This window comes from Protopterus annectens, chromosome 2.part2 (assembly GCF_019279795.1).
Source record: "Protopterus annectens isolate FY-2018-M chromosome 2.part2, PAN1.0, whole genome shotgun sequence".
NCBI lineage: Eukaryota > Metazoa > Chordata > Ceratodontiformes > Protopteridae > Protopterus > Protopterus annectens.
Window position 1 is genome coordinate 489,952,056 of NC_056730.1, and position 25,201 is coordinate 489,977,256.

At 39.5% G+C, this 25,201-nt stretch overlaps 1 protein-coding gene across 2 annotated transcripts in view; it reads left to right on the forward strand.

The window, feature by feature from the left end:
- The window catches only part of EXOC6B (exocyst complex component 6B), a 5,967,963-nt gene that overhangs the window by 2,333,269 nt on the left and 3,609,493 nt on the right, over nt 1-25,201 (forward strand). For both annotated transcript variants that reach the window (XM_044063970.1, XM_044063971.1), the window contains exon 8: nt 4,154-4,222. In XM_044063970.1, the coding sequence (XP_043919905.1) occupies nt 4,154-4,222 (69 nt within the window). The remainder of the gene's footprint in view (nt 1-4,153; nt 4,223-25,201) is intronic.

Here is a 25,201-nt window from a genome sequence, read left to right on the forward strand (position 1 = left end):
CAAATTTTTTATTATATGTATATATATATATATATATATATATATATATATATATGTGTGTGTGTGGGCGTATATATATATATATATATATATATATATGTATATATATATATATATATATATATATATATATATATATATATATATATATATATATATACACATACATGTATGTGTGTGTGTGTGTGTATATATATATATATATATATATATATATATATTTGTGTGTGTGATATACCCCCCCATTCCTTCTTTCTGAATTGCTTGTCCATTCTGTCTTCCCAATCTTTTCTAACCTCCTCTGATTGATTCCTATAGTTGTCATGCAATAAGTTATATCCTGTACTAAGTACCCCTTTTTTAACAGCAGCTTCTTCAGTTCTAGCAGCAGCTTCTATTCTAGATTCTACTAAAAACTCTACCAGTGCTGGTCTTTTTCTTAGGATCCCCCTATTTTTTTCTTTGCCTGTATTCTGATATCAATCCTTGATGGGGAAAGCAGTCTCTAGCCTGCGGTCCAAATAAGTTCTTGGCATCTTCCCATTCTGTTACCTTTCCCCATTTTGTTGTTTGCTCTCATTGCCTTAGTTCCTTTGACAGTTTTTTCCAATAAACTCCAGACCTTCTTGCTTATTGTCTGTATCCCTAATTGCAGTCATCCGTGTTGGCAGAATGTCCTTTCTCTATTCCCATGTTGGGTTTTTTCTTAAAACACGTTCTGTTACTTCATGGATATAATTGTTCTGTATGATTATTATTCTCCTTAAAGGACTGCATCCAAAATCCCAGTCTATCCTTGTTTTGTGAGCTTCCCCCATGTCTCATCATCCCGTTCTACTTTTAATTATTGTTTTCTGCTTTTGCTGTGTATATGAATCTTAACTGTGTAGCTCTGGAATACCCCTTGAAATTAGATAATCCCTATCTGCCCTGTTCTACTTGAAGAATCAGATCATCCCACTTGACTCTTGCAATCTTCCCCTCCCAAATAAAGTCATTCAGCTCTTTAATTACTATCCCCAACTTCACCTCTAGTTAATAAAAAATATGCTTGACCTATGTATAAGACTAAAGGGACTGAAACATTTTGACCGCTTGCATCTTACTATCCATATCCATATAACAAAGCTTCCGTTTTCTCATTTTTTGAATTATCTTTTGTTTGGTCTCTTCCCACATAACCTTAGCTGCCACACCAGTATAATTTTTAATTCATACTCCTAAATACTTCATTCTACCATGTCCCCTGAACCAGTTTGTGTGTGGGTACATAATTTACCACTGTTGCCTTTGTTTTAGCTTCATTAATTTTGTATCCCAAAAAAATTTGAAACTGTCTCAGAATGTTCCACAACACTCTAGTGTCTCTCTCCTGGTTTTGTCAGGTATGAAATAATAGCTGCAAACAGAGCCAGCTTTTTTTGACTGCCATACCAAATATCTCTTTGATTTTCTGAGTTCCTTATTTTCTTTGCCAATGGTTCTAAATATAATGCAAATAACAAAGGGGAAAGAGGACATCCCTTCCTGGTTCCTCTCCTCAAGCAGAAATTATCATGAAGGACCCCACCCACTTTAATTTTCACCTCTGATCCCTCGTATATCCTCCTAATCAACCTTTTATTTTTTTTTTCAGGAAATGCAAATGCTTCCATTGCCCTGCTCATAAAGTCCCAACTTACATTGTCAAATACTTTCTCTGCATCAAGACCCACCACCAACAATGGTATTTTCTTACATTCCACTTCCCTCTGCATTATTAATGTTCTGTTAATGTTGTCAAATGTTTGCCTACCCTCCACAAAACTACATCGATCCGTATCTATCAATTTTGGCATTATTTATGTTATTCTTTTAGCCATTATAGACATGAACACTTTATAATCATGGTTTAGTATTGAAATGGGCTTGTATGAAGCTCAGTCCGATGGATCTTTACCCTCTTTAGAAATTACAGCTACCACTGCTTTCTTCCAGGATGTTGGTATTCTCCTACTCTTAAAATACTGCTAAACAAATCCTTCCAGATCTTTATAAGTTTTTCCCTTCCTAGCTTCCAAACTTCACAGGAATACTGATCTATAACTTGGGACTTTCCTGTAGATTAGTGATTCATCACAATTTTTATCTCTATACATCACAATTTTTATCTCATCTCTTCCTATCTTAGCCATTAGTATATGAGCCTCACCTACCTCAAACCTTGGCATATTTAATTTTTCCATAAACATTTCCATTTCTTTCTTTCCTTGATTTCCATATTTTTCTGCTTTATAGAGACTTTTATAGAATTTCCAAAATATTTCTAATACTTTTACAGGATATCTTGTTACCTTCCTTGTTATAACTCCCTAAGCTTGGCGACAGCCTTTACTACTGTCTGTTCCCAGAGTATTTGTGCCAAAAGTTTTTGTGCTCTAGTGTTATGAAAAAACAGTTGCTTAACAGCAGTCTTTCTAAACTCGTGCATGTTATCGAGGTAATCCCTTATTTTCTGCTTAACATTCTGTAGTTGATCTTGTTCTGTGAAGATTCCCCCTATTCTGCAATACTTCAGCATTTGTCAGTCACTCTAAATAATTGACGATGTAACTCTTTGAGTTAATTCCGTGTAGTCTGTCTGTACAAAATACTTGTGGTTGAATACACTAATGTAGCATCGTATAGTCCCGTTTAAAAAGGTGAGGTTTTCTGAAAGTTTCTTAATATACTGTTTTATTTTATTTACTTTTATTCATGCTATGTTTACCAGGTTAGTCAAACTAAGCCAGTGGCTTCTTTGAAGGGAAGACCTGAAGTGGTGTTCATACTGACTATGGGAGTTTTGCCCAAGACAATGAGGAACTTCTCTCACTGTTTTGATAAGCGCCATGAGATCTTTTATATCCACCTGAGCAATCACAAATCCAGGTTAATGGGACCTCATTTAACATCTCATCTGGATGAAGGCACACTCAGGAGTGCAGCCACCTTTCTTTTGCTGCATTGCTATGTCAGTATTGAAGGAATAAGTCTAAGTACCTGGGCTGGGAATAGAACCCATAGCATTCTGATCTTCATGTACCAAAGGCGAGGGTGCTACCTGTTGAGCCACTGGCACAAGCCTGAGCTGTTGCTTGAAACTATTTAGACAAGTATGCTGTTATTTTGTTAAACAGAAGTGGGCTCCATATATTTCTGTCAGATATGGAAATTCTGTAAATGGCCTGCACGATTTGTGATTTGAGAACTGGAGATTGTTAGAGTTGATAGCCTAGCATGTAATGTACTTCAGTAAGTGAATGTGCTGCCTGCTACTTGGGAGGCACAAATTAGATAAGAATTATAGTGAAAATAAATTGATTCCTCTGTCTGCTTTAATGGCTAATACCTCATATCATTGTACTTTAATGCCTTCATGGGCTGTAATGCTTTGATGACAGTCTGATAGGCCATGTATAGAAGAAGCTGTACTAGTGGTGCTTGTGAATTCCATGGCATTAGTCATTGAGATAAGTGATCATCATTCCACCTATGCCACTATTGTCTGAAACTTAAGAATTGCATGCATTAGCACATTGTTCATAAAAATTTCTCACTTCCACAGAAGTTCAGCAAGACTGAATCTTGTTAGCAGGCAAGAGTAAGTTGATGAATTCTCTCTTGTGCTAAATCTGTAGTTTAAATGCAATTTTTTAGTTGTGTATCTTTTCCAAGCAGTAAAATGCACTTTTGAAATTTCACCATTTGAAAGTCATTTACACGGTTTTACTGATTTTATTTTTCTTTAATGTTTGTCAACTTGGTAGGTAGACTTGTGCAGAGACCATTTTCAGCCACAGTGAAATAAAAACTCACGTCATATCAGAGTAATCTGCCTTTAAGATTTGACTGTAGAGTCTGCTTGTATATATATAAAAAAAAAAAAAAAAGTACCTAATGAACTGAATTTCACCTCTTCCACATCTGCTGCACATCTGCAAAAATGTATGTGTATTTTAAAAAGTATTTCTACAAACTTTGTGCCAAAGTTTCCTTTCCTACATTGATTCCCCTTAATCTTTGATGTTTCATTGATGGAATGAGTTGACACTTAAATGAAATACTTATAATTTTGCATGGTAACTACAGCCTTCTTTCTGATTGGTGTCATTACTGTTGATTTCTTTGACAGGTGCTGGGAGCTCAAGATTTGGTCGATTTTTCTCCTGTTTACCGGTGTCTACATATATACACAGTACTGGTAAGAATACTGTTTTTGCATTTCTGATTTCATGCAAAACATAATCAGTTGTTTTTTTTCTCTTGAGGAGAACTTTTGGGGAAAAGTAATTTAAAAGCATGGAGGTACTTGTGCAGCTTTTGGATATTTGTTTTATCCAATGTGAAACATAGTTTGAAGTACACTGGGTCATTTAATATTTGGCTGCTTTGTAGCTACTGAGGATCATCTGTGGCTTAGTTCTTGACCCCCCGCCCGCACTTCTGAATATGTCAAGTGGTGGATACAGCAGAAGCCACATTGCACCCTGGTAAGGCCGTATTAGAGCTGAAAGTGAGGAGTGGAAGACAAGTCAGTGCAGATATCATGCAGCTTTGGATCAGTATCTTCTGTAAAATAACATGCAGTCATTACTTTTTTAAATATAGAAAGGTTCCTTTAATATTTCTGATTTACTGAGGCAGTACCACTCAGTGCCTTTAGGTCAAAAGCATTTTTTGAAGTTGTGCAACAGTACATGTAAAAGAAAATAAATGGTTTGTGCTTTCAAAGCAGTTAATTGTTATGATATTACTGCAGAGTAGGAGTAAGCCTGGTGCTCTTGATGACTCATAATGGGAAGATGGCTTAAGAGAGTTCCTAAGACACTAAGGTGAGTGAGGGTTATTTGGATATCTGGCTTCATTTTTCTGGCTTAGTAAAATCATATGATTTAATTAGCTTGGTATGTTTTCATGTAAGGATGTGTAAGAATTTTGTTCTCTAACACACCCCCATTACAAGTCAGGAGACAGAAGTGTTTTAAAAAAAGTGTCTATGAATTCACCAGTGATTTTTTTTCTTCATTTGGACTTATTTTTATTCTGTGTGTATTCAGCCACCTACCCTTTTGATGTATTTTCAATTCTGATGTTACAAGAATATTCATGTTTCCTTGTATGCTCACAAAATAAAACATTTTAATTGGGTTTTAAAAATCATAAGTGACAGATTTTATCAGTCTGTGGTGAGATTCAAGTGATAAATGTAAACATCTTTAAGAACTACTTACTGTTGTTGGGTTAACTACATATTACATCTAACCCCTTTACTGTTGACCACTTTCCAGAGAACTATCCGTGAATTATGGACTGTTTTTACTAGTTTTGTTTCCTGCATATACAACTGTATTTCCAAAATGTTGTAACATTTTATTATGAAAAGATTGAGGAATGTTGTGGTGATAATTACCATTAAACACTTTAACACCATTAGGCTTTGCTTTTAGCCTCAAATGCAAAAGAGCAGCTAGCTGCAGCTTGAATTTTAAAGAAAAAAATAATTTAAGAAACAGTGCATAAAGTGAATAAAAGTATTCCTTTTTTTTCTAGAAATGCATATTTTTTTTGGCCTGAATTCTCAAAACATTTCATGTTTTGACAGCTTTTATATTTATTACTGTGGAAAAAAAGATAGCTACATTTTTTTCTGCTTATTGTTTTGCAGATGTTGTAGTTTATCAGTCACTGGTTATGATTCCTCTACCACAGCAGACACTACAGAACTACCTTAAAGCACATCTACAACCTCAGCCTCACAACCAGCACCATACCACCTAAATGAAAATATGCCTGTGTCGGACTTGTACCCAAAGAACCCCTTCTTACAGCCTTTTCTGTCCAATTTCCATTCTACCCCATTGGCAAAATACTTGTAAAGATGATTTACAACCGTCTTAACACCCATGTTGATAAATACCAACCCCTGTCCCAAAAACAGCACTTCTTCTGGGCTCGTAAAAGTGCCATGACTACTCACTGGTTTCTTACTGATTAATACCTTCACTAACCTGGATAAAGAGAAACTGAATGGAACAGTGTTCATTGATCTAACCTAGGCATTTGACATGGCTGACCACTGAGTTTTACTAACCCACCTTCAAGATCTTGGGATAAGTCCAGAAACAGCTATCTGTTTTAAGGACTTCCTGACCAACAGATCCTTCACAGTAAAAACTAACTCCTGTTTGCCAGTTGCTGCCTAAACTCAGTCTGGAATGCTTAAGGGGTCAATACTCTCCCCTTTACTATTTTCTGTCTTTGTAAACAGACTACCCCTTGACCTGCCTCAACTTCAGCTACTCCTATGCGAAGATCTAAGCCTCTTCTGCAACATCAACAGAATGGTCTGGAGGGAGAGATTTATCTTGCAGAGGATACTGCTACCCTGGAAAAGACTCCCCATCCATACGAAATGAAGCTCATCCCAGTTGTTTGTTCTTCTTTCGGCTTTTCCCGGTTATGGGTCGACACAGCATAACTCCGGTCCGCTAATGATTGGCAGTAGATTTTTTTTTTACAAGTGCCGAGGTGCCAGCTCGATGCCCAACCTTTAACGAAGGCACGCCCATTCTACGCATGTCTTTCAAACGCCACTCGACCGTGGGAAGGACATGCAGACTCTACACAGAAGGCACTCCAGCTGAGAATCGAATGGGAGAACCTCTTGCTGTGAGGCAACAACGCTACCGCTGCACCACCGCTGCACCACTGCGGCTTCTGAAGCTCATCCCAGTGTGTCTTCAAATTAATCTTGGATGTATGGATGGGAAAGAGATAATTTACAAAAGGATTGCCCCCTGTACTACTAATGGACTGAGGCATCTCCTAAATGCCTTAGCCCACACACATGTCCCCCTCAAATTATCTGTGGTATGATATGATCCCACTTATTCTCACTAAGGGTAATATATTCTCACTAGTGGTAGTATGTAATTATTGACCATGGGATGGCTAAGACCAATCTGACATCAAATGGGATAGATTAATTCAAACATCAAAAGGAAAATTGTCTAGGCTTAAAATGGCCTGCAAGGACAGCTAGCCTAATACTTATTTGTGAACCTGTAAGATGAAATGAAACCACAACAGGTCACGGACACTTGAACACTGTTTTATTAAAAATTTGGCACTTCGGGTACACAAAAGCCTTCTTAGTAAATCACATACAAAAAAACACATCCTTAAATAATGCATTTTATTATCCACTTTAACAGTTATCTTATAATTAACCTCCAATTACACTCTTTATTCAGCCCATTTGGTTCCAAAGTATTATATTTCAGAATAAAGAGTGTTTCTTTAAATAGTAATTTGTGTTTAATGTCATGAACATGAGCCTATAAGATGACATGGTGGTTCATCACATCATTGAATCCCATCTACAAGCTGACCTGCTAGAACTAAGTAAGTGAATTTACTTAAAAAAAACCTTCTCAACCCCCCCCCCCAAAAAAAAAGTCCATGCTTTTCGACACTAAGAAAACCTAAGTAAAGCCACAAACACTCTGAGTAATAAAGACCTAAAGGACAGCCTTATTGAAGCCATCACAGCATTCAGATTCTTGTTCTTTTGGCTTGAACAGTCCCTCAACTGTCAAGACCACATTCAAAAGCTTATAAGTAAAATTATCTATCTCTTGTTCTTGGCCCAGAATTGATCACAGTTCCCCTCTAGACCAGCTACAGGCAAAAGTGTATACCTCTCACAATTGGGATATGTGTGGCCTTCCCTAATTTGCCTCCTCTTCACAAAAAAAACCCTTCCAGTTTACAAGTATTATCAAGCACTTTAAGATTACTGTAAGACTCTGGGGATGGTTAACTGGCTCTATGTACAAGTTAGAGACAATTTCCTTATAGGCTCTCTTCTATTCAGACTTCTACACCAAGACATTTAATCTCCTCTCACTTTAAGACAGATTTCCTCTAACTCCAGCTACAGTCTTTGAAGCCGAGTCAGAGAAAATTCTGCACTGCTAACTCCTACCACTTAGCTGCATTATACTGACCATAACTTCTCTGCACTTGTTGCCTCACTACATTATTGAATGAGAAATTACACAAACTTCAGACCTTACCTAACAGAACAATATAAATGCAAATGTCGCAACACAGGCCATATTACTTGGCTTCTAAACATGTGTAATTTTAATCCTTCTCTTGCCATTCCTGTGTTTACTGTTCCACTCATTTGGTTTGTCTATATCTTTCCCATTATACAGAATCACCTAATACACTCTGCCTTCATAAGCAGTCTCTACCTTTTCTTTCTGTTAACTATATATTGTGTAAATAAACTCATCCCTTTCCTTCAAACCCTTCTCCAACCCTATCACTCCACTAGGCCCCTAAGATCAAGCAACAAAAATCAACTCACTGTTATCAAACCCAAAAACTCAGCAGGAGAAGCCATATTTTCATGTACCATATCTAAACTTTGAAACCATCTTCCACCGTCTATAACTATTCTACCTTCCAGCAGCCTTTTCAAGTCTGCACTCAAATTCCACTTAAATTTGCACTGTCTTTGTCCTTTTTCTAATCCAGACTAGCACCCTTACCCCCCCCCATCTAGACTCTTAACCCAACTATACTACCGCCACTACTAACCACAGTCAGAATTAGCTAGTTGTGTTTACATACTTTAAAATCTTGTCTGACAACTTTGTTACTAATATTATGAACGACAAGAAACTATCTTAACTTGCAACATTTACTGCATATACTGCTGATAATCAATATCTTGTTATTGTATTAAAGCCAACAACCTGTAATGCTGTTTACTATTGCTGCAACTTTGTATCTCTATTTATTATGTACATGATTTGGAGCTTTTCTCCCCGTGCATCTGCTGAGAATGGACCAGCATCCAGTCGGAATTTCCCGGTAAACAAATATAAATAAATAAAGCTACAACTCCCCTCATACTGTCCGTTTGCTGCCTTCCTTCCTTCACTCTTTTTTAAACACTTTTATTGAATTATCACTTGTGACATAGGCAAATTTATATTTATATAAAAGTGATCAAACTGTAGTAACAAGTTCACATTTACAAACCTTGTATTTCACATATATTGCTGTATATCATATAACCTGAGCAACATTACATAAATGATTGAGTTCCTGCCCTTTTTTAAGCAAGAAACGTCTTTATTAAACCATCACTTACGACATAAGCAGTCATACATCTGCATAAATGGGGAACAAACCACACAGATACAATTTTAGTTGCAAGCATTTTATATCACAAACCATACTGACACACTCCCAGTTGCAAACATTGTACAGTACATATAATCTACCCAATCATTTTCAGTTGGTCATTACATAGCTTATTTAAGTCCTGCCTTCTTTTAAACCTCATGCTTCCCTGTATGTATTGTTCCCACAATTCCCATTTTTTTCTATGTAGTTTGCCCTACCTTTTTCTAAAGATCACATTTCAAGTTGTTTTATCTCTGTTACTATTCACTACTTCTAGTATAGTTGGTTTTGATTTCCATTTTCTAGTAAATGTTTTTTTTTTGTCAGCTATCGTAATTAGACACAGCAAGGGCTTACCACGTCTAGGCAATTCCGATTCTGTATCATAACTCAGAAAAATCATCTCCCTCATCACACCAATCTGCCCTCCCAGCATCTCCAACAGTGCATTCTGCAGGGAATCCTTAAAGACCAACTCACGGCACTCCCAGAGAATATGTTCCCAATTGCATCTTTCTTCCTTCCTTCCTCCTAACACCTGATGTCCTTAATGTGATCACTTTTGCAATATTGCCCATATATATGGGAAGTATCCTGCCAATGCCAAGGATACCATACGTTCAGCCAGTAGACCAAAGCCTGGGTGTTTCCTCTCATACCATATGTCTTGCTCATGACCTAGTTACAAGGAAGCATGCTGGTACATAGTAAATGTATGGATGTGAAGTTCCTCAGAACTTTCTTGCTGCCAGACAAGAATTGAGACTACATTTGTCAATCCGGTCTCTCAGCCATTAGGCCTGTGCCTGTTCCTGTTCTGTGCGAGTGGGCAGATAAGTATCCCTGTTGGAGAGACTTCCTGTTTTACTATAGTTTTGACTACATTTTTGATATTTCATGTAAGTGAAGAGGTAAATGTGACTGTGGTAGACAGCCACCTTACAAAGACCAGCATTCTAAATGTATTTTATTGTCTTGGTCCTAATCATAATATTAGGGAGTGTCCTACTTGTAAATCTTTCATCCCTAAACCATTAAGAGCTGTTTAGGCTCTTTAAATAGAAAGTATGATCCTTGTCGGACAGGAAGTCCCTGGTACCCTTATTGAGGTACATTAGGAATCTGATCTTCCTTGCTTAGATTCTGCCATTGCTTCCAAAAATTGGAAGCAGAACACTAAGCAATACCTCTTCTCCCACTAGTTCTTCCTCTTTTGACCCATAGGAGGAGTGTAATGATTTTTGTAAAGGTTTTATAAAACTGTTATGTCTTTAAAGTTGCTTCATTTCTTTCATCCCCTGCTTCTTCCTACCCTATTACCTCTGAGGATGCGGATTCATATTCTGAGGTAGAATCCTTTGTTAACTCCTCTCATATCTATTGCCCAAAAGGATTTGAGTCTATATTTCCCGATTCCCCCTTAGAGGAATTATCCTGTATGGATGCTCTTTTGGGTGAGGAGAAATGAGATGCAGAGGTGTAGAATAGGTATAATCTGAATGCCCATAAACCTTAATTTATCTCTTCTGTACTTGAGGCTTTCCAGGACACTTTCATAATAGCGGACCTGAACCCTGATGTACAACCCCTGGCCTCTAAGAAATCTAATAGGTATTATAAGGTACCAGATACTCACATGTTTCTGAATAAAAATCTCTCTTCGCATCCAGCTGTGATAGCCATCGAGTCTGACAAAGCAACTAAGCTTTTGCCCTCTACTAATTTCTTGTCCAATGACAAGGCTATAACCATGAACAAGTACAGCAAGTGTACACTTCTGCACTTTATTTCCATGCCATTAACTGTCAAACTTGTATGTATAGGTAGATGCTATCCCTTTTGGACAATATGACTCCGATAATAAATCTTTCCTTTTGTCTTTACTCAATGCTGCTACTCAGACAGAAAAACATTCTGTAAAGTAGAGTTACAGTGCAGCAGATGTTTCTTCCAGGTTTACAGCTGCTTGGTTAGTGCTAAGGAGATATTCTTGTTTATTTGCAGTCCTTACCTGAAGATAATAAGGTTAAATTGGTGGATGCATCCTTGGACAAAGACAATCTCTTTGGTGCACTAGTTAATGAGATTTACAAAATGTACAGGAAAGAGTGGTAAAATAATAAATTACTTTAAAGAGCATTTTGTCTCACCTGTGCCTACATTTCAAGGTTAGGACCATTTTTTTCATAAAGATCAAAAATCTCAGCAAAAGAACAAAAAAAAAAAACCCCAAAAAAGTACCAGCCCTCCCAAACACATTTCAAATGATTTAAAAGTTCATTTGCTGTCAAATCTTCCAGTTTGTGTAAAAGCTCCCTCCTCCTTTTCCACTTCATACAGTCCCCACTCCTGTTCTCTCCAAGTTTTTTCCAAAAAAAAAAAAAAAAAAGTCTCATTCCCTTCACTTTGGAGACTGCTAATTTCAGACAAATGAGTTCTCAAGATTGTAGACAAGGGCTACAAATTAACTTAGCTTCTCCCTCCACCCCATTCTGATATTGCTTGATTTCCCTCACACCAAATACACCCGGTTTTGCCAATGCTTCAATATTTGTATCATGATAGAACTATAGAAATATTCCCCTGTCAAAGGGGTTGTATTCCAGACTTCCTCGTCCCAAAGATAGAAGGGCACTTGGAGGCTTATTTGAGATTAATCAGTCCTACTCGTCTGATTAACTGTGCCAGACTGTAAGGTGTTATCTCTTCAGTCTCTTCTTCCAGTGATCCTTCCACAAGCTTTCCTGATGACCCTGGACTTCATTTTCCTGGTGACCCTGGACTTCAAAGACCTCCTGTCTTATTCCCTTCCACATAGATCACAAAAATGCTTACTATTTTATGCTTTACAATTTTATTTTCAATTTTGTGTTTTGGCCTTTGGTATTTCTGCGACCTCTAGGTTATTTACAAAATGCATAGCCCCAGTCATAATGTTCTGCAGGCTCCAGGGTATCCTCATATATCTCTACCTATACAATTTTCTTCTTTAGGACTCTTGTTCAAAAGACAAGCTTCTTTAGGATCACAAGTTTTACAGTGGATCCTTTTTCTTCACATAGGTTTTACCCTAATTTTGAAAATGTTTGTCCTCCATCCTTCACATGATCTGGTTTTCCTAGGATGCCATTTAGACACAGTCTCTATGATGACATTTCTAGCTCAGGACAAAATGCAGTTTCTGATTTCAGTCTTCCAGTAACTCCTTCTACTAAAATTGACCTCTACAAGAGAGAGAGAGAGAGAGAGAGAGAGAGAGCTCTGGGGTACATTGCTTCAACCAGACAAATGATGCTGTTTGCCAGATTCCACAGGAAGAAGCTTTAGTAGTACCTCGAGTCCATGCAAGCACAGTGCTGCCACCCTCTGAACTTCCCAGTTCTTGTCTTGCCCTTCATAAAGAAGGAAAATCTTTGGTGGATCAACCATTTATCACTCAATTCCAGTGTACCTTTTCTTGTTCCCTCTCCCCACAGGAAGTCTCTGCAGATGCCTCAGATCTGGCTTGGGCATATTCCAAGCACATAAGAAGCCACGCTGTATGTTCAAGACAGGACAGAGGTAATCACATAAATATCAGGGAAATTAAAGCCCTGATCCTGGCTCTTCAATCTCTTTCACTTCTGGTCTCCAGGAACCCTATAATTTTTAACAGACAATACCACTGTAAAGTGGAATATCAACAAACAAGGATGGACAAAATACTATCAACTTTACAGATTAGCAGTGACAGCTTGGGAGATTGTTGTCTAACATAATTTTTTCCTTCGAGCAATTTTTAGATTAATTCAGAGATGGACTATTTGTGCAGATCCAGGGCAGACCTTCACGAATGGATGCTGGACAGAGAGATCTTCTGTCAGTGAGGAACGCCCCAATTAGACCTTTTTGCCTCTCCTGTGAACAGGTCATTCAAACTGTTCTGCCCCACAGTACCATGCCCAGAGACTTGGACAGTGAATGCCATGTCAGTCTTTTGATGAGGGAAATTCTACTGTGTATTACTTCAGTTTCCCCTTATTCCAAAAGTTCGTTTGAAAATCAAGGAGGACAAACCAAAAGTTATGTTGTTAACCCCCTTTTGGCCCAGGCATAATTAGTTTTGTCTTGTTTTTCATCTGTCCAAGAAGAATCACCACAAATTGCATCTTGAGATGGACTTGCTTACACAACAGAAGGTTTCTCTCATTCATTCCAGTTTACATACCCTAAACCTGACTGTTAGGCTGACAGGATTTTTTTAAACACTTTTATTAAGCTATTACTTAAGACATGGGCCCAGATGCATGAGTAGAAAATAACTATGGTAACAGTTTTTCATTTACATAAATTATACTTTACATATGTTTTCTTTCTTTATAACAGCTGTCATTCAGTCCAACATTACTTAAACTACTCAGTTCCTTCCTTCCCATAAATCTAACTGCTCCTCCTGCTGAACACTATTCTGGATGTATTGTTGCCACATTTTCCACGTATTTCTGTGTAATTTCCTTTTATTTTTTAAAGATCCCCCTTCCAGTTTTTTTATTTCTTTTACAATATACAGTACTCCAAATTTTAGATTTTTATTTCCATTTTCTAGTAATTCTTTTTTTTTTGGCAGCAAATAGTATTAAACTTAATAAGGCCTTACTTTGTCTAGGCATATCAGATCCAGTGTCCCAGCTCAAAAGAATAATCTCCTTAGTTTCATCCATTTGCTCCTCCAATATGTTTGACAGTTTTCTGTAGGAAATTGTTAAAAATTTGCCAATTTATTGCATTCCCCAAAAGTTCCTAGTTGCCGCTTTATTCATTATCACACCTCCAGCATTTGCTATCTGCCCGAGGAAAAAATCTTTGCCTAATTTGGACATAAAAATACCTATGCAAACACTTCCAAGCAAAACTCTTAAACTTTCTGGATTTTGTTGCATACGTGGGAGACATACATGTCCTCCCATTTTTGGATGATATGATTTTGATACCATCTGGGCACCTTCTGAGGATGTGCTACAGGTATTACATGAGGTTAGAAAACCTGTTACAAGAAAAACTTGCATTTCCGTATGGAAGAAGTTTTCTGTTTGGTGCCAGGACCCTTATCAAATGGGTACTTTTACTATTCTTTCCTGTCTGTGTGAGCTGCTCAATTCTGGACTTTTATATTCTTTTGTAAAAGAATATTTGATGGTCACCTCCGTCTGTTTACCAGTAGAGCCACCTTTATCTGTATGTTTTGAGGTCATACACTTTCTAAAAAGCATTCATCTGATGTTGTCAATCTTCACATAATCCTTGACTGTGGGCTGTGTTCTGAGCTTCGGAACAGACTCTGCTGTTATTCCAGCTTGCTCCTTCCAAAAACTCTCTAGCTAAGCTCTACCCACAGTGCTCCTCACCAAATTACCTCAGATCTCGTTTGCCGCTTCGTAGTGCCAGATGCATTCTATCGAATCTCTTGAGCATTAGCGTTTCTTCTAACTTTGTCAGTTTTTTCTTCCTTATCCTATCACTAAATTTTATCTTTTATTTTTGTCTATACTGCCCCACTCCTCTAGATATCTTTCAGTGTCTGAGTGTGTTTTTCTCTCTCCCTTACAGTTAGGTAGTCTCAAGTACCATTGTAGGTACTTTCTCCCCTTTTACCTTCAGGTAACCTCTTATACTGTTGGGGGTTGTTCCCTTTTCCTCCCTTTCCTTTCTCTGATACATTAAAAAAAAAAAATCTTTCCTTATACTTAAGTCCGTGTGTGTGTGTATCTGTGTATACTTTTATATTATGGCTGACAAACCATCTAAAGGTACCTCTGGCTTCAAGTGGTGCCAAAAGTGTGACAGAAAGATGCCTAACTCAGATGGACACAGTCTGTGTGTATTGTCTCGCTGCAGTCCATCTATAGGAAGACACTAGAATCTGTCATGGGTTCAGTTCGAGAACCCTGATAGATTGCAAAAACAAGTTGATAGGAGCAGTAGCTGAAGGAGTTTGAGAAAAAGTTGCTTCTCAGCTCGCCACCCTAGATTCAATCTCCAGTTCGTCCATGAGGCTAATTGCTAATGTTGCCGAAGGGACAGCAAGAGCAGCGGGTCCAAACGTAGCCATCAGGAGACACACCTGGATGCACTTATGCGATTTTGTGGAGCCATTTAAGTGTTCTTTCATCAACGCTCCATTTGACTGATCATCCATGTTTAACCCCAAAGTTAGAGAGACTCTAGCCAGATGTGAGAAAGATGGGAAGACCCTTTCTGCTGTGGGCGTATGCTTCTCTACTCCTCAGCGACGTTATTCCAGGAACCATGAGAAGTGGTAGGCTATGGTTCAAAAAGACCTTTCCAAAACTCGCGTGGTGCTGACTTCCGCATGGTAGAGGGGGAGTGGTAATGGAAGATGCCATTCAAGAGGCAGAAATGGCCCACAGAAGCAGGGTTCCAGATACTCTTTCTCTAATAACTCTTATCAATGCTCCTGGAAGGAGGCCTACTTGCCTTCTTCTGGAGTCAGTCGGAGGTGATTATCCCTGCATCAATTTGCCTGGCTAGAAAAAATGATGGACAAATGGGTGCAGAGGATCATTACCAGAGGTTACATCATCCCCCTTTCAGAAGATCCAAAAAGACCAAAAATAATCCCAGGCATTCCACCCAGCCACAGGGAGGCAGCAGCCGTAGAAATTCAAAAACTGCTCGACAAAAGAATCATCCAGGCAGTCCCACCAGACTAGAAAGGATCCAGAATTTACTCAAGATTTTTTTCAGTGCCAAAGAAAACAGGGGACTGTAGACCAAATTTGGACCTAAGTTAGTTGAACAAATCAGTTCAACAAACCAAATTCTGGATGGTCTGGCTCCGTTGCACTCCCACCATGCATCAACTCCTGTAGGCACAAGATTACACTCTTCTCTTTTGTTCCAGCTTAGGAATCACTATAAAATATGAAAAATCCTGTTTAGAACCATCACAACACCTGGAGTTCATTGGATCTGTGCTCGACACAGGCACCGGCTTTGCATCACTTCCCCTAGAAAGACTCCGAAGGATCAGATCACAAGTGAAGCCAGATCATTCGAAGCAAGAAAGCAGCAGCAAGACTCATTCTACAGGCTCTAGCGTCAATGGCAGCCTTTATCACTCTAGTTCATCTAGTCGAGTATTGCATGCAAATTCTTCAATGGCTTCTGGCCTCCCAGTGGTCTTTATTGAATCAACCAATGTCAATCTGATTTTGATCACCAATCATTGCAAGGACTACCCAAGTCTTTGGCTTCACGCCAATGAAATATTGTCAGGCCGTCCCTTTGTCCGTCCTCAACCCCAAGCCATAGTAACCACGGATGCATCCCAGATAGGGTGGGATTGGGGGGGGGGCATTATCTGGGAAAGACAGTCCAAGGCACTTGGTCCCAGCTGGAGGCCAACTTGCTTATCAGTATCCTAGAGGTTTGGGTAGTGTTCTTAGCATTGTAAGTATTTCAAGACACCATCCCTTTGGGAATGATTGAAATGCAAACAGACAATATGTTGGTAGTCTGGTACATCAAAAAGTTAGGGGAGTTCAGATCTTGCCCTGTTTGTCGAGAAGCGCTCAGAGTTTGGCAATGAGCGATTTTCTCTGACCACTTTCTGATAGCAATGGACATTCCATAGAGCTCCAACGCGATCATGGACAAATTGAGCAGAACCATCCTCATGCCTCACGAGTGGTCTTTCAATCCAGTGGTGACAGACCAGATATTCCATCACTGGGGCCATCCTTGCTGCAGGCTGTTTGCGTCCCCTCTGAACAAGTGCAGGAGTTATTTTGCCCAAATCCCCCCCTCTGGGGAGTCACCCAGAGACACACTCCTTCACGATTGGCCACCCAGTCTGTTGTGCGCCTTCCCTCTGATTCCACTGATATATCAATTTCTAAAGAAAGGCAACTAGTTGAAGAACAGAATAATTCTCATTGCCCTATTCTGGACTCGACAAGTCTGGTTTCCCTTTCTATGTCCTTATCTGCTTCAGAAACCCTGGATACTGGACCCAGCTCCAGAGCTGTTATCCCACCCGGAGAGACTGGTTCATCTGAAGCTACATGAACTCAAGCTCATTGCATAACTTCTCCAGTTACCATGTTTGTCCGGCATCCCTCCCTCACCACCCCAGTCCAACACATCATTCTAGCCCACCACAAACCTTCAACTAGAAAATTGTAACGTAACAAGAGGCTATAGTTTACCAAGTGGTTGCTAGACTGTAATCTTGACCAACATTCAGCACCTATTGACTAAGTTTTAGACTTCTTAGCCTAACTCTGAGTCTGGCTCATCAGCCAGTACAATTCGGGTATATCTTGCTGCGATATCTAACTTCCATATTGGTTTCAGTGGTTTGTCACCTATGTCACAAACTTTGTAAAGCCTTTTTGAAAGGAACCTTAATGCTCAGACCTCCATATATAAAACCCTCTGCCCCAGGGGATTTGAATTTCAGTCTCTTATTTCTCCCCCTTTTGAACCTTCAGCAACTTGTGACTTAAAATTCTTGTCCAGGAAAACCTTATTTTTAATAGCTATCACTTCTTCCAGGAGAATATCGGAAATACAAGCCTTGTCCTGCAAGCCCCCTATTTGATATTCCGTAAGGACAGGGTCTCCCTCTGGACAAATACCTCCTTCCTGCCAAAGGTTGTTTCCAAGTCAAATATCAATCAGACCTTGCACCTCCCAGTCTTTTTTCACAATTTTTCCAATAAAGGGGAATATTGTCTTTATTTACTAGATGTATACAGGCAATTACATTTCTACATCCACAGAGCAAAGGGTATTAGAAAATCTGACCATCTATTTATTGCTTTTTCTACAGTCTCTTTAGGCAGTCCAGTGTCTAAAGTTACCCTGACAAAATGACTTAAGGAACTGTAACACCTTTGTTTACAACAAAAAGGGACTCCACCGACCAGGTCTTGTGAATGCACATTCAACGAGAGCTATAGCAGCATCTGCAGTTTTTCATGCCAGTACTTCTTCAGATGATATTTGTGCAGCAGCAGCATGAGCATCTCTTCATACTTTTATTGCACATTACAAATGGGACCAGGTGTCTAGGGGACTTGCATAATTTGGCTGTGGTGCTCAAGAATATTTTTCTGAGAGACCTCCCAAGATTCAGGTAGCTAGAGACTCTGTCCCACACTCGAGGATTATGTAAATGTTGACAACATCAGATAAAGATGTTATTTCTTACTGTAACATTCCATCTGTGTTGTCGATCTTCACTAATCCTTGACATTCCCTCCCTCCTACCCCCAGCCTTTAGAACTCTTGGCGGATCGAATATTCCCAAAGAATGGCTTCACAATAGAGAGAGAAAAATGGTCTATATATTATTTCCTGTCTGTCCCTGTAGTTTGCAAACTCAATCTGAGGTAATTTGGTGAGGAACATTGTGGGTAGAGCTTAGCTCGAGAGTTTTTGGAAGGCGAGAGCTGGAATAACTGCAGAGTCTGTTCCGAGGCCCAGAACTGAGCCCACAGTCAAGGGTTAGTGAAGATCGATAACACAGATGGAATGTTATGGTAAGACAACTTTTTTCTCATCAAGCCACCAAGAAAATATATTCCTTCTGTTTAAGACTTGGATTATGTATTGTGCATTAAAGAAGTTAACTTTCTTGTTTGACCTGCCCTCTTCCATTGTTGACATTCTCAAAGAAGTCTTCTAGGTTTAATAAGCATGATCTTCCCTTAACAAGGCCAAACTGGGTTGGGTCCTGTGTTTGGAGGTCACCTGTGTCCTTGTTGATAAGTTCCTTGATAATTCTTTCCATGGCTTTCCATATGAGGCTGGTTAGATTTATGGGCCTGTAGTTCCCATGGTCAGTTGATGGCCCCCCCTTTGTGCAGGGGGATTACTGTTGCTGTTCTCCATTCTGCAGGAACATTGCCAGTTCTCAAGCTGTGATTAAAGAGAAAGGCAAGTGGGTCCACTAGGTCTTGTTTTAGATTTAGTAAACAACCTGGGGTCCCATTGAGGCCATGTTTTTGGACTTGGCGAGTTCAGCACATAGCTAGGCATTCCCTTTTAGACTTCGGACATAGTTAATGAATGCCTTATGGTTATCCTTGATTACGGATGTGATTTTAGTTTCATAATTTACTTTAGAAGACTTTACAAGATTTATGATTTAGGCTTAGGAGGGAACTCTTCCTTTGCAGAGTGGTATCCCTCTTGCTTTTGGACAACAGTTTCTTTCTCTTGGTGTATAATCTGTTTATAATTGAAGTCCAATATAGTGACTTGTTTTTATGGGAAGACCTGGTTTTGATCTGATTAGGTACAGCGGAGTTTATGCAGTCCTTTACGTGTTTATACAGGGCATTTGTATACACTTCTGCATAGTGATCATTGGAGTCTGCAATTGTGGATGCTATGAAGCTTTTTATACCGTCACTTTGTATGCTGTAGTTAACTTTGTTGCAGTTTATTATAATTTTTATTCCTGTGAGGCTGTCATTTTCAGTGGTCACTTCAAACAAGACTGATTTGTTATTTGACCTAACCAGGGATGGCATTGTGCATGGGGAAGTACAGTGACCTCCCCCCAATGTTGGTGAGTACTATGTCCACAATATTAGAGCCCTTAGTGGGGGTGAAGACTGTCTGTTCCAGAGTATATGTGTTAAAGTCCAGGAACCTCTGGGCATTCATGTTTTTGCTCGTGTATGTTTCCCAGTCTATGGAAGGATAGTTGAAATCTTCCATGACTAAGGTGTTAGGCTGTATAGTGAGGGATTTCAGTAAGTCGAGGTAGGCAGTGTGCTTATCCTGGTTCATGGTGGGGGATCTGTAGCTAGCGATGCAGTGGTATAGTACTTTCCCAGTAGTTAAATGGACATGGAGTAGTCAGAGTTGTGCTGTTTGACCAGCCTCGAAGTGTATTTGGTTTAATGAAGATGGATACACCTCAGCCTTGTGTTCCTCCATGCTTATTTTTAGGTCTGAATGTATGAAAGGCATTGTAGCCTTGCACGGCCGGGGTGCTGTCAGCGGACTTGTACCATGTCTCAGTAAATGCACAGATATCAGCATCCTCCAAGGTGAGGAGTGCTTCCAGGAAGTGCAGTTTCATGTTTAAACTGCTAGTATTAAGCAGCACAACCCTGAATTTGTCTCATTTAGGTTTTGTTACCTTGGAACATTTGTTGTTATGAAGTGCCCATACTTCTCATCCCTCATCAGCCAAGGGGGTTGTAACTTCCCTTTTGCTTTAGTTTACTGCCATCCATGCTGTAAAATGTGTTTATCTCTTTTAACCTAATCCTAAAAATTCCACACTGGGAAACGACATATCTGTCCACAGTCAATGCTACTGATGTGAATAAGAAAGGCAAAGGGGGGGGGGTCATTCCTGCCTAGTATCCCTCCTGAGCAAGGGGTGAAACGTGCTCCCATTTTAGTCAACCTATACTATCAGGTTGAAATAAAGTATGCAACTCCAAGTGACGCAACTACATAACTTGCCAGAGAGTTTTATGACTTTCCTTTCTTTTTACTCTGAAGAAGTTACTGAAGTCTCAGTAGCGAAAACGCTGTATTTCGACTTATGTCTGGATTAAAATTTGCGTTAAGCTCAACTTCCTTGTACTGGTCTCCTTTGCTTTGGACGTCTGCGGCACCTGCTTTTTCAACTTTCCAGAGGAAATGGCATTTAATAGTATCAAATTTCCTATTAAAATCCAGCAACATTGCTGCCACTTTTGAGTTCATCAGTTTAGCAAACTTTTGTATGTTCAACAAAATTTTAACTGCACCCCCCCCCCCCCCAATTTATGCCTGTAATAAATCCTAGATCCAGATGAGTTGGGCTGACATACATAGGGAGCAGTCTCACCAAACAATGGCAAATATTTTGAGGTCGACCTATAGCAATGAGGTATGTCTATAGCTGAATGGGAAAGGATCCTTCCCTTGTTGCTGAAGCTTGATAACCTGAGCTGTATTCATTTCAAAAAAGGAATTGGTGAGCCTCCTAGCTTGTTGTTCTAAGACTTGGCAGCAGGAGGTTCAGATGGGCCTTAAATTCATTATAGACATCTGCCATAAAGCCACCCAAGCATGGTGCCTTTCCTACAGGTAAACTATAGCTTCCTCTTTTTCCTTCCATGATGAAGGTTTGGCCTTCTCTTCATCCTCTTACTGCGAGAGTTGGGGAAAAAGGATCCTCTTTTGATACAAATTTTTTGGTCTTGTGATGTAGCACAGGGTCCACCGCAACCACCCTGCCATATTCCTTAGCTGTAAGCTTATTAGTACCACTCAGACATGATAATGTTGCCATGTTTGTTTTCCAGTGCCTATATAAGTAGTTTCTTCTCTCTTGCTTTGCACTTCCTTGCCAAAATCTATAGACATTTTGCTTTCACCTAGTGAAACAGCTTAATTTCCTCCCACCTATCCTGAATATATTTGTATTGACACCAGTGAAATAGCTTCATTCTCTCTCACCTATCCCGAATATGTTGGTATTGACAGATTCTCATTTAAGTAGTAAACATTGTAAAGGAGGTGGAACTAGAGGTGGGCTCTTTATGAAATGAAAGGAGCAAATTACACAGAAGTAAATTGAATTTGTGGAAACAGTACATGCAGAATAATGCTCAGGAGGAGGAGTAAGGTTTAAGGGAATGCAAAAATGAAGCAATTTATGTAATGTTGGACTGAATTATTGTTGGAAAGAAAACATGTATATAATGCATAGTGAATGAATATGAAAAATGTCAATATAGTTTTTCTTTTTTTATTAAAATAGAACAGAACATAGATAAGAATATAAAGCAAGAAAAAGCGTCTTACTTTAATCACAGGCTCTGAGGATTCCTCTGGTGTGGTTAAACCCCGCTCCACTCGCCCTCCAGGCTTGCTCCGTGCCCCTCCCTGCCCCCTACTCCCACCGCCCCATACCTCTAAATTTATAACCCTTCAGCCACACCCCTCCCCCACCAACTATTAACAGGATTTGTTTCATAATCCCACCCCTACCACTATCTCCCACCTACTATTGCACCTAGATTACTTACCTACCAGGAGTATAATCCCCCCATTAGGTCTCTTGATACCCAGTAATTCTTCAAAAATACCACCTCTACTCTACATCCTACCTCTACTAGTCACCCTTTATTCTCTCACCATCTACGAAAACCAATACCATATAGGATCAATATCCCAAATGCCTTGCCACCACCCCAGTCCTCTCAAACTATTCTGTCTACACTTCCATGTCCATCGACACCAACTCCTATACCCGTACTAACACCCACCCTGTTATACCCAGATATGTTAATACTAAAACTAAATACTACCAAAAAATGATGCATTTCAAAGCTCATGGCTAGTTTGCTCCACACCCTTACTATTGATGGGGATATCCAACCCAAACCTGGCTCACCATCCCCAGACAGCAGTAACTCTAATGTTAACAGCCCATACATAAGACAAAGCCTAAACAGACCCCCCCCCCAAACTCACTGTTGACCTGCCACTTAAATATTAGAAGCATCAACAATAAGGTCCACAACCTCCATGCCCTCCTAACATCCTACTTCCTCGATATGCTTTGTCTCGCAGAAACATGGGTAAACCCATCTATGCCAGATAATGAAATTCTACCTCCAGGGTATAATTACTCAGGCTAGATCGTACTACCAGGAAAGGGGGAGGGGTTGCTGTTCTCTATAAAACCACCCTAAATGTTATTATAGACAACCTTCAACCACCCACACTTAAAGCAGAAATTATGATTTCCAAATTACAAATAAATAAAAATGAATGTATAAACATAGTATGTGTCTATATTCCCCCAGGTAACAACTCAGGGACCCTTAAAGACATCCTCCACTGGCTATCTAATGCATACACCCAAGAAACCATTGTTCTAGAGGACCTCGATATAGATTGGAACAGCTGCACTGCATTGACCCCAACCACCCACATAAAACTACACGGGTTTACACAAACTATATCCTCCCCTACTAGGATCAGCAAGCCTAACACTAAAGAAAGTATCTTAGACTGGATACTAATTAACAGCTCCCACCACATGTACAAATCAGGTACTCTCCTTGAAGATCCAAGTGATCATTTCTTAACATGTATTATTAGGCATAAAGTTGAATGTCCACATCTACCCACCTATAAAACCATAAGAAATAACAAAAACTTCAAACTTAAATTCTTAGAAGAACTAAAATTATGCAGTTGATCAATTCTAAAACAACTACCACTAGATGAGGCAGTAACATACTTTAATAACACATTCCTGGCCATCCTTGACAACATTGCTCCTGCATGCTCTATTGTAATTAAAAAAAAGTTGCCCCTGTCTCAGTAAAGATACCAAACTAAAGATCATACGAAGAAATAATGCCTGAAATACCTGGCGCTCCTCTAAAGCCCCACAAGATCAACTGAAATTTTGACAATATAGGAATGATACAGAAAAATCCATATTACTAGGCAAACTATTTCTGCCATCTACAGCAGAAACACTATAACAAACCTCAGTTCTGGGCAGGTATTAAACTCCTCCACCCAGGGCAATCCACAACTCAGGCTCCCTCAGCCCCAACCCATAAAACGCCAGAGTACATTGCCAACGCCTTCAACAGTTTCTTCACAGAAACCGTCCAGGCCCTTGCTAGCAAACTTAAACCCCCTTGTCCTAATGCTGATACCCCTAAACCCAGTGACATATACTCTCTTTTAGCTCCAGAAAGTTCCTACCTCACTCATTAGAGCCCTAATTAAAAAACTCGAACCAACCAACCTTTCAGCTGACCACCTCCCCGCAGACTACCTGCAAAAAGCTGCCGATGTCATAGCATACCCTGTCTGTATTTTGATAAATGGAACCATAACTGAAGCCCCCTAACTCTACTATCTGAAAAATATCACATCATTTCACTCCACAAAAGAAGCAGCTCCATTGAGCTGTCAAACTGTAGACCGATAGCTATCCTTTCTCCTCTAGCTAAAATTATGGAAAAGTGTATCCATAAACAACTCTTACACTACCTCATTCAGCATAATCTCCTGGCCAACTCCCAGCATGGATTTAGACCACATCACAGTACCACCTCAGCCTTCCTCTCCTTTTCTAACATCATAAATTCTAACTGTAACAACAACAAACTATCTTCCACCCTGTTTCTCGACCTTTCCAAGGCCTTCGACATGGTTAACCACCAGTTACTCTTACTTACACTAAATAAATTATCCCTAAACAGCCATACTATACAATGGTTTCAATCTTATCTTAGTGGAAGACAGCAGGCTGTCCTATGGCAGGACAAACTCTCCACCCTTCTCCCCATTACTGTTGGTGTCCCTCAAGGCTCCATATTAGGTCCCCTTCTTTTCTCCTTCTTTATCAATGACCTCCATGCTGTAATCCCAGACGCAGCCTATATACAATATGCCGATGACTCCACCCTGATTTGCTCAGCCTCTACCCCTACAGATCTCCTTACTTTAACCCATAAAACCTTTAACACAGTGGAAAATTAGCTCTCTAATCAACAGCTGATATTAAACCCCAACAAAACAACGCTATTGCTCTTTTCCCCTACTTGCAAATCCTCTCAACCTTCATTTACTATAACATCTAACAATGTGACCATAATCTCACCAGATATGTATACCAAACTCCTGGGTATTATAATTGACAAAAACCTTAAATGACATGCTCGTTAACCAAACTATTAAAACCGTTAATAAAAAAACATGTCTCTCTATACAAAAATAAACCTTTCCTCACCCCTCCAAGACTGCAATTGCCCGTACCAATCTGCTTTCATCTCTACTCTGTGCCTCACCAATACTCACTAACTTGAATAAAACTGAACTCTGCAAACTCTCTAGCTGCTACAATCAAATTGCCAGGTTTACCACAGGAACTCCCTACAGGACACACTGTCGAAACCTAAACCTCTTAGGTTGGCTAGAACTTCCC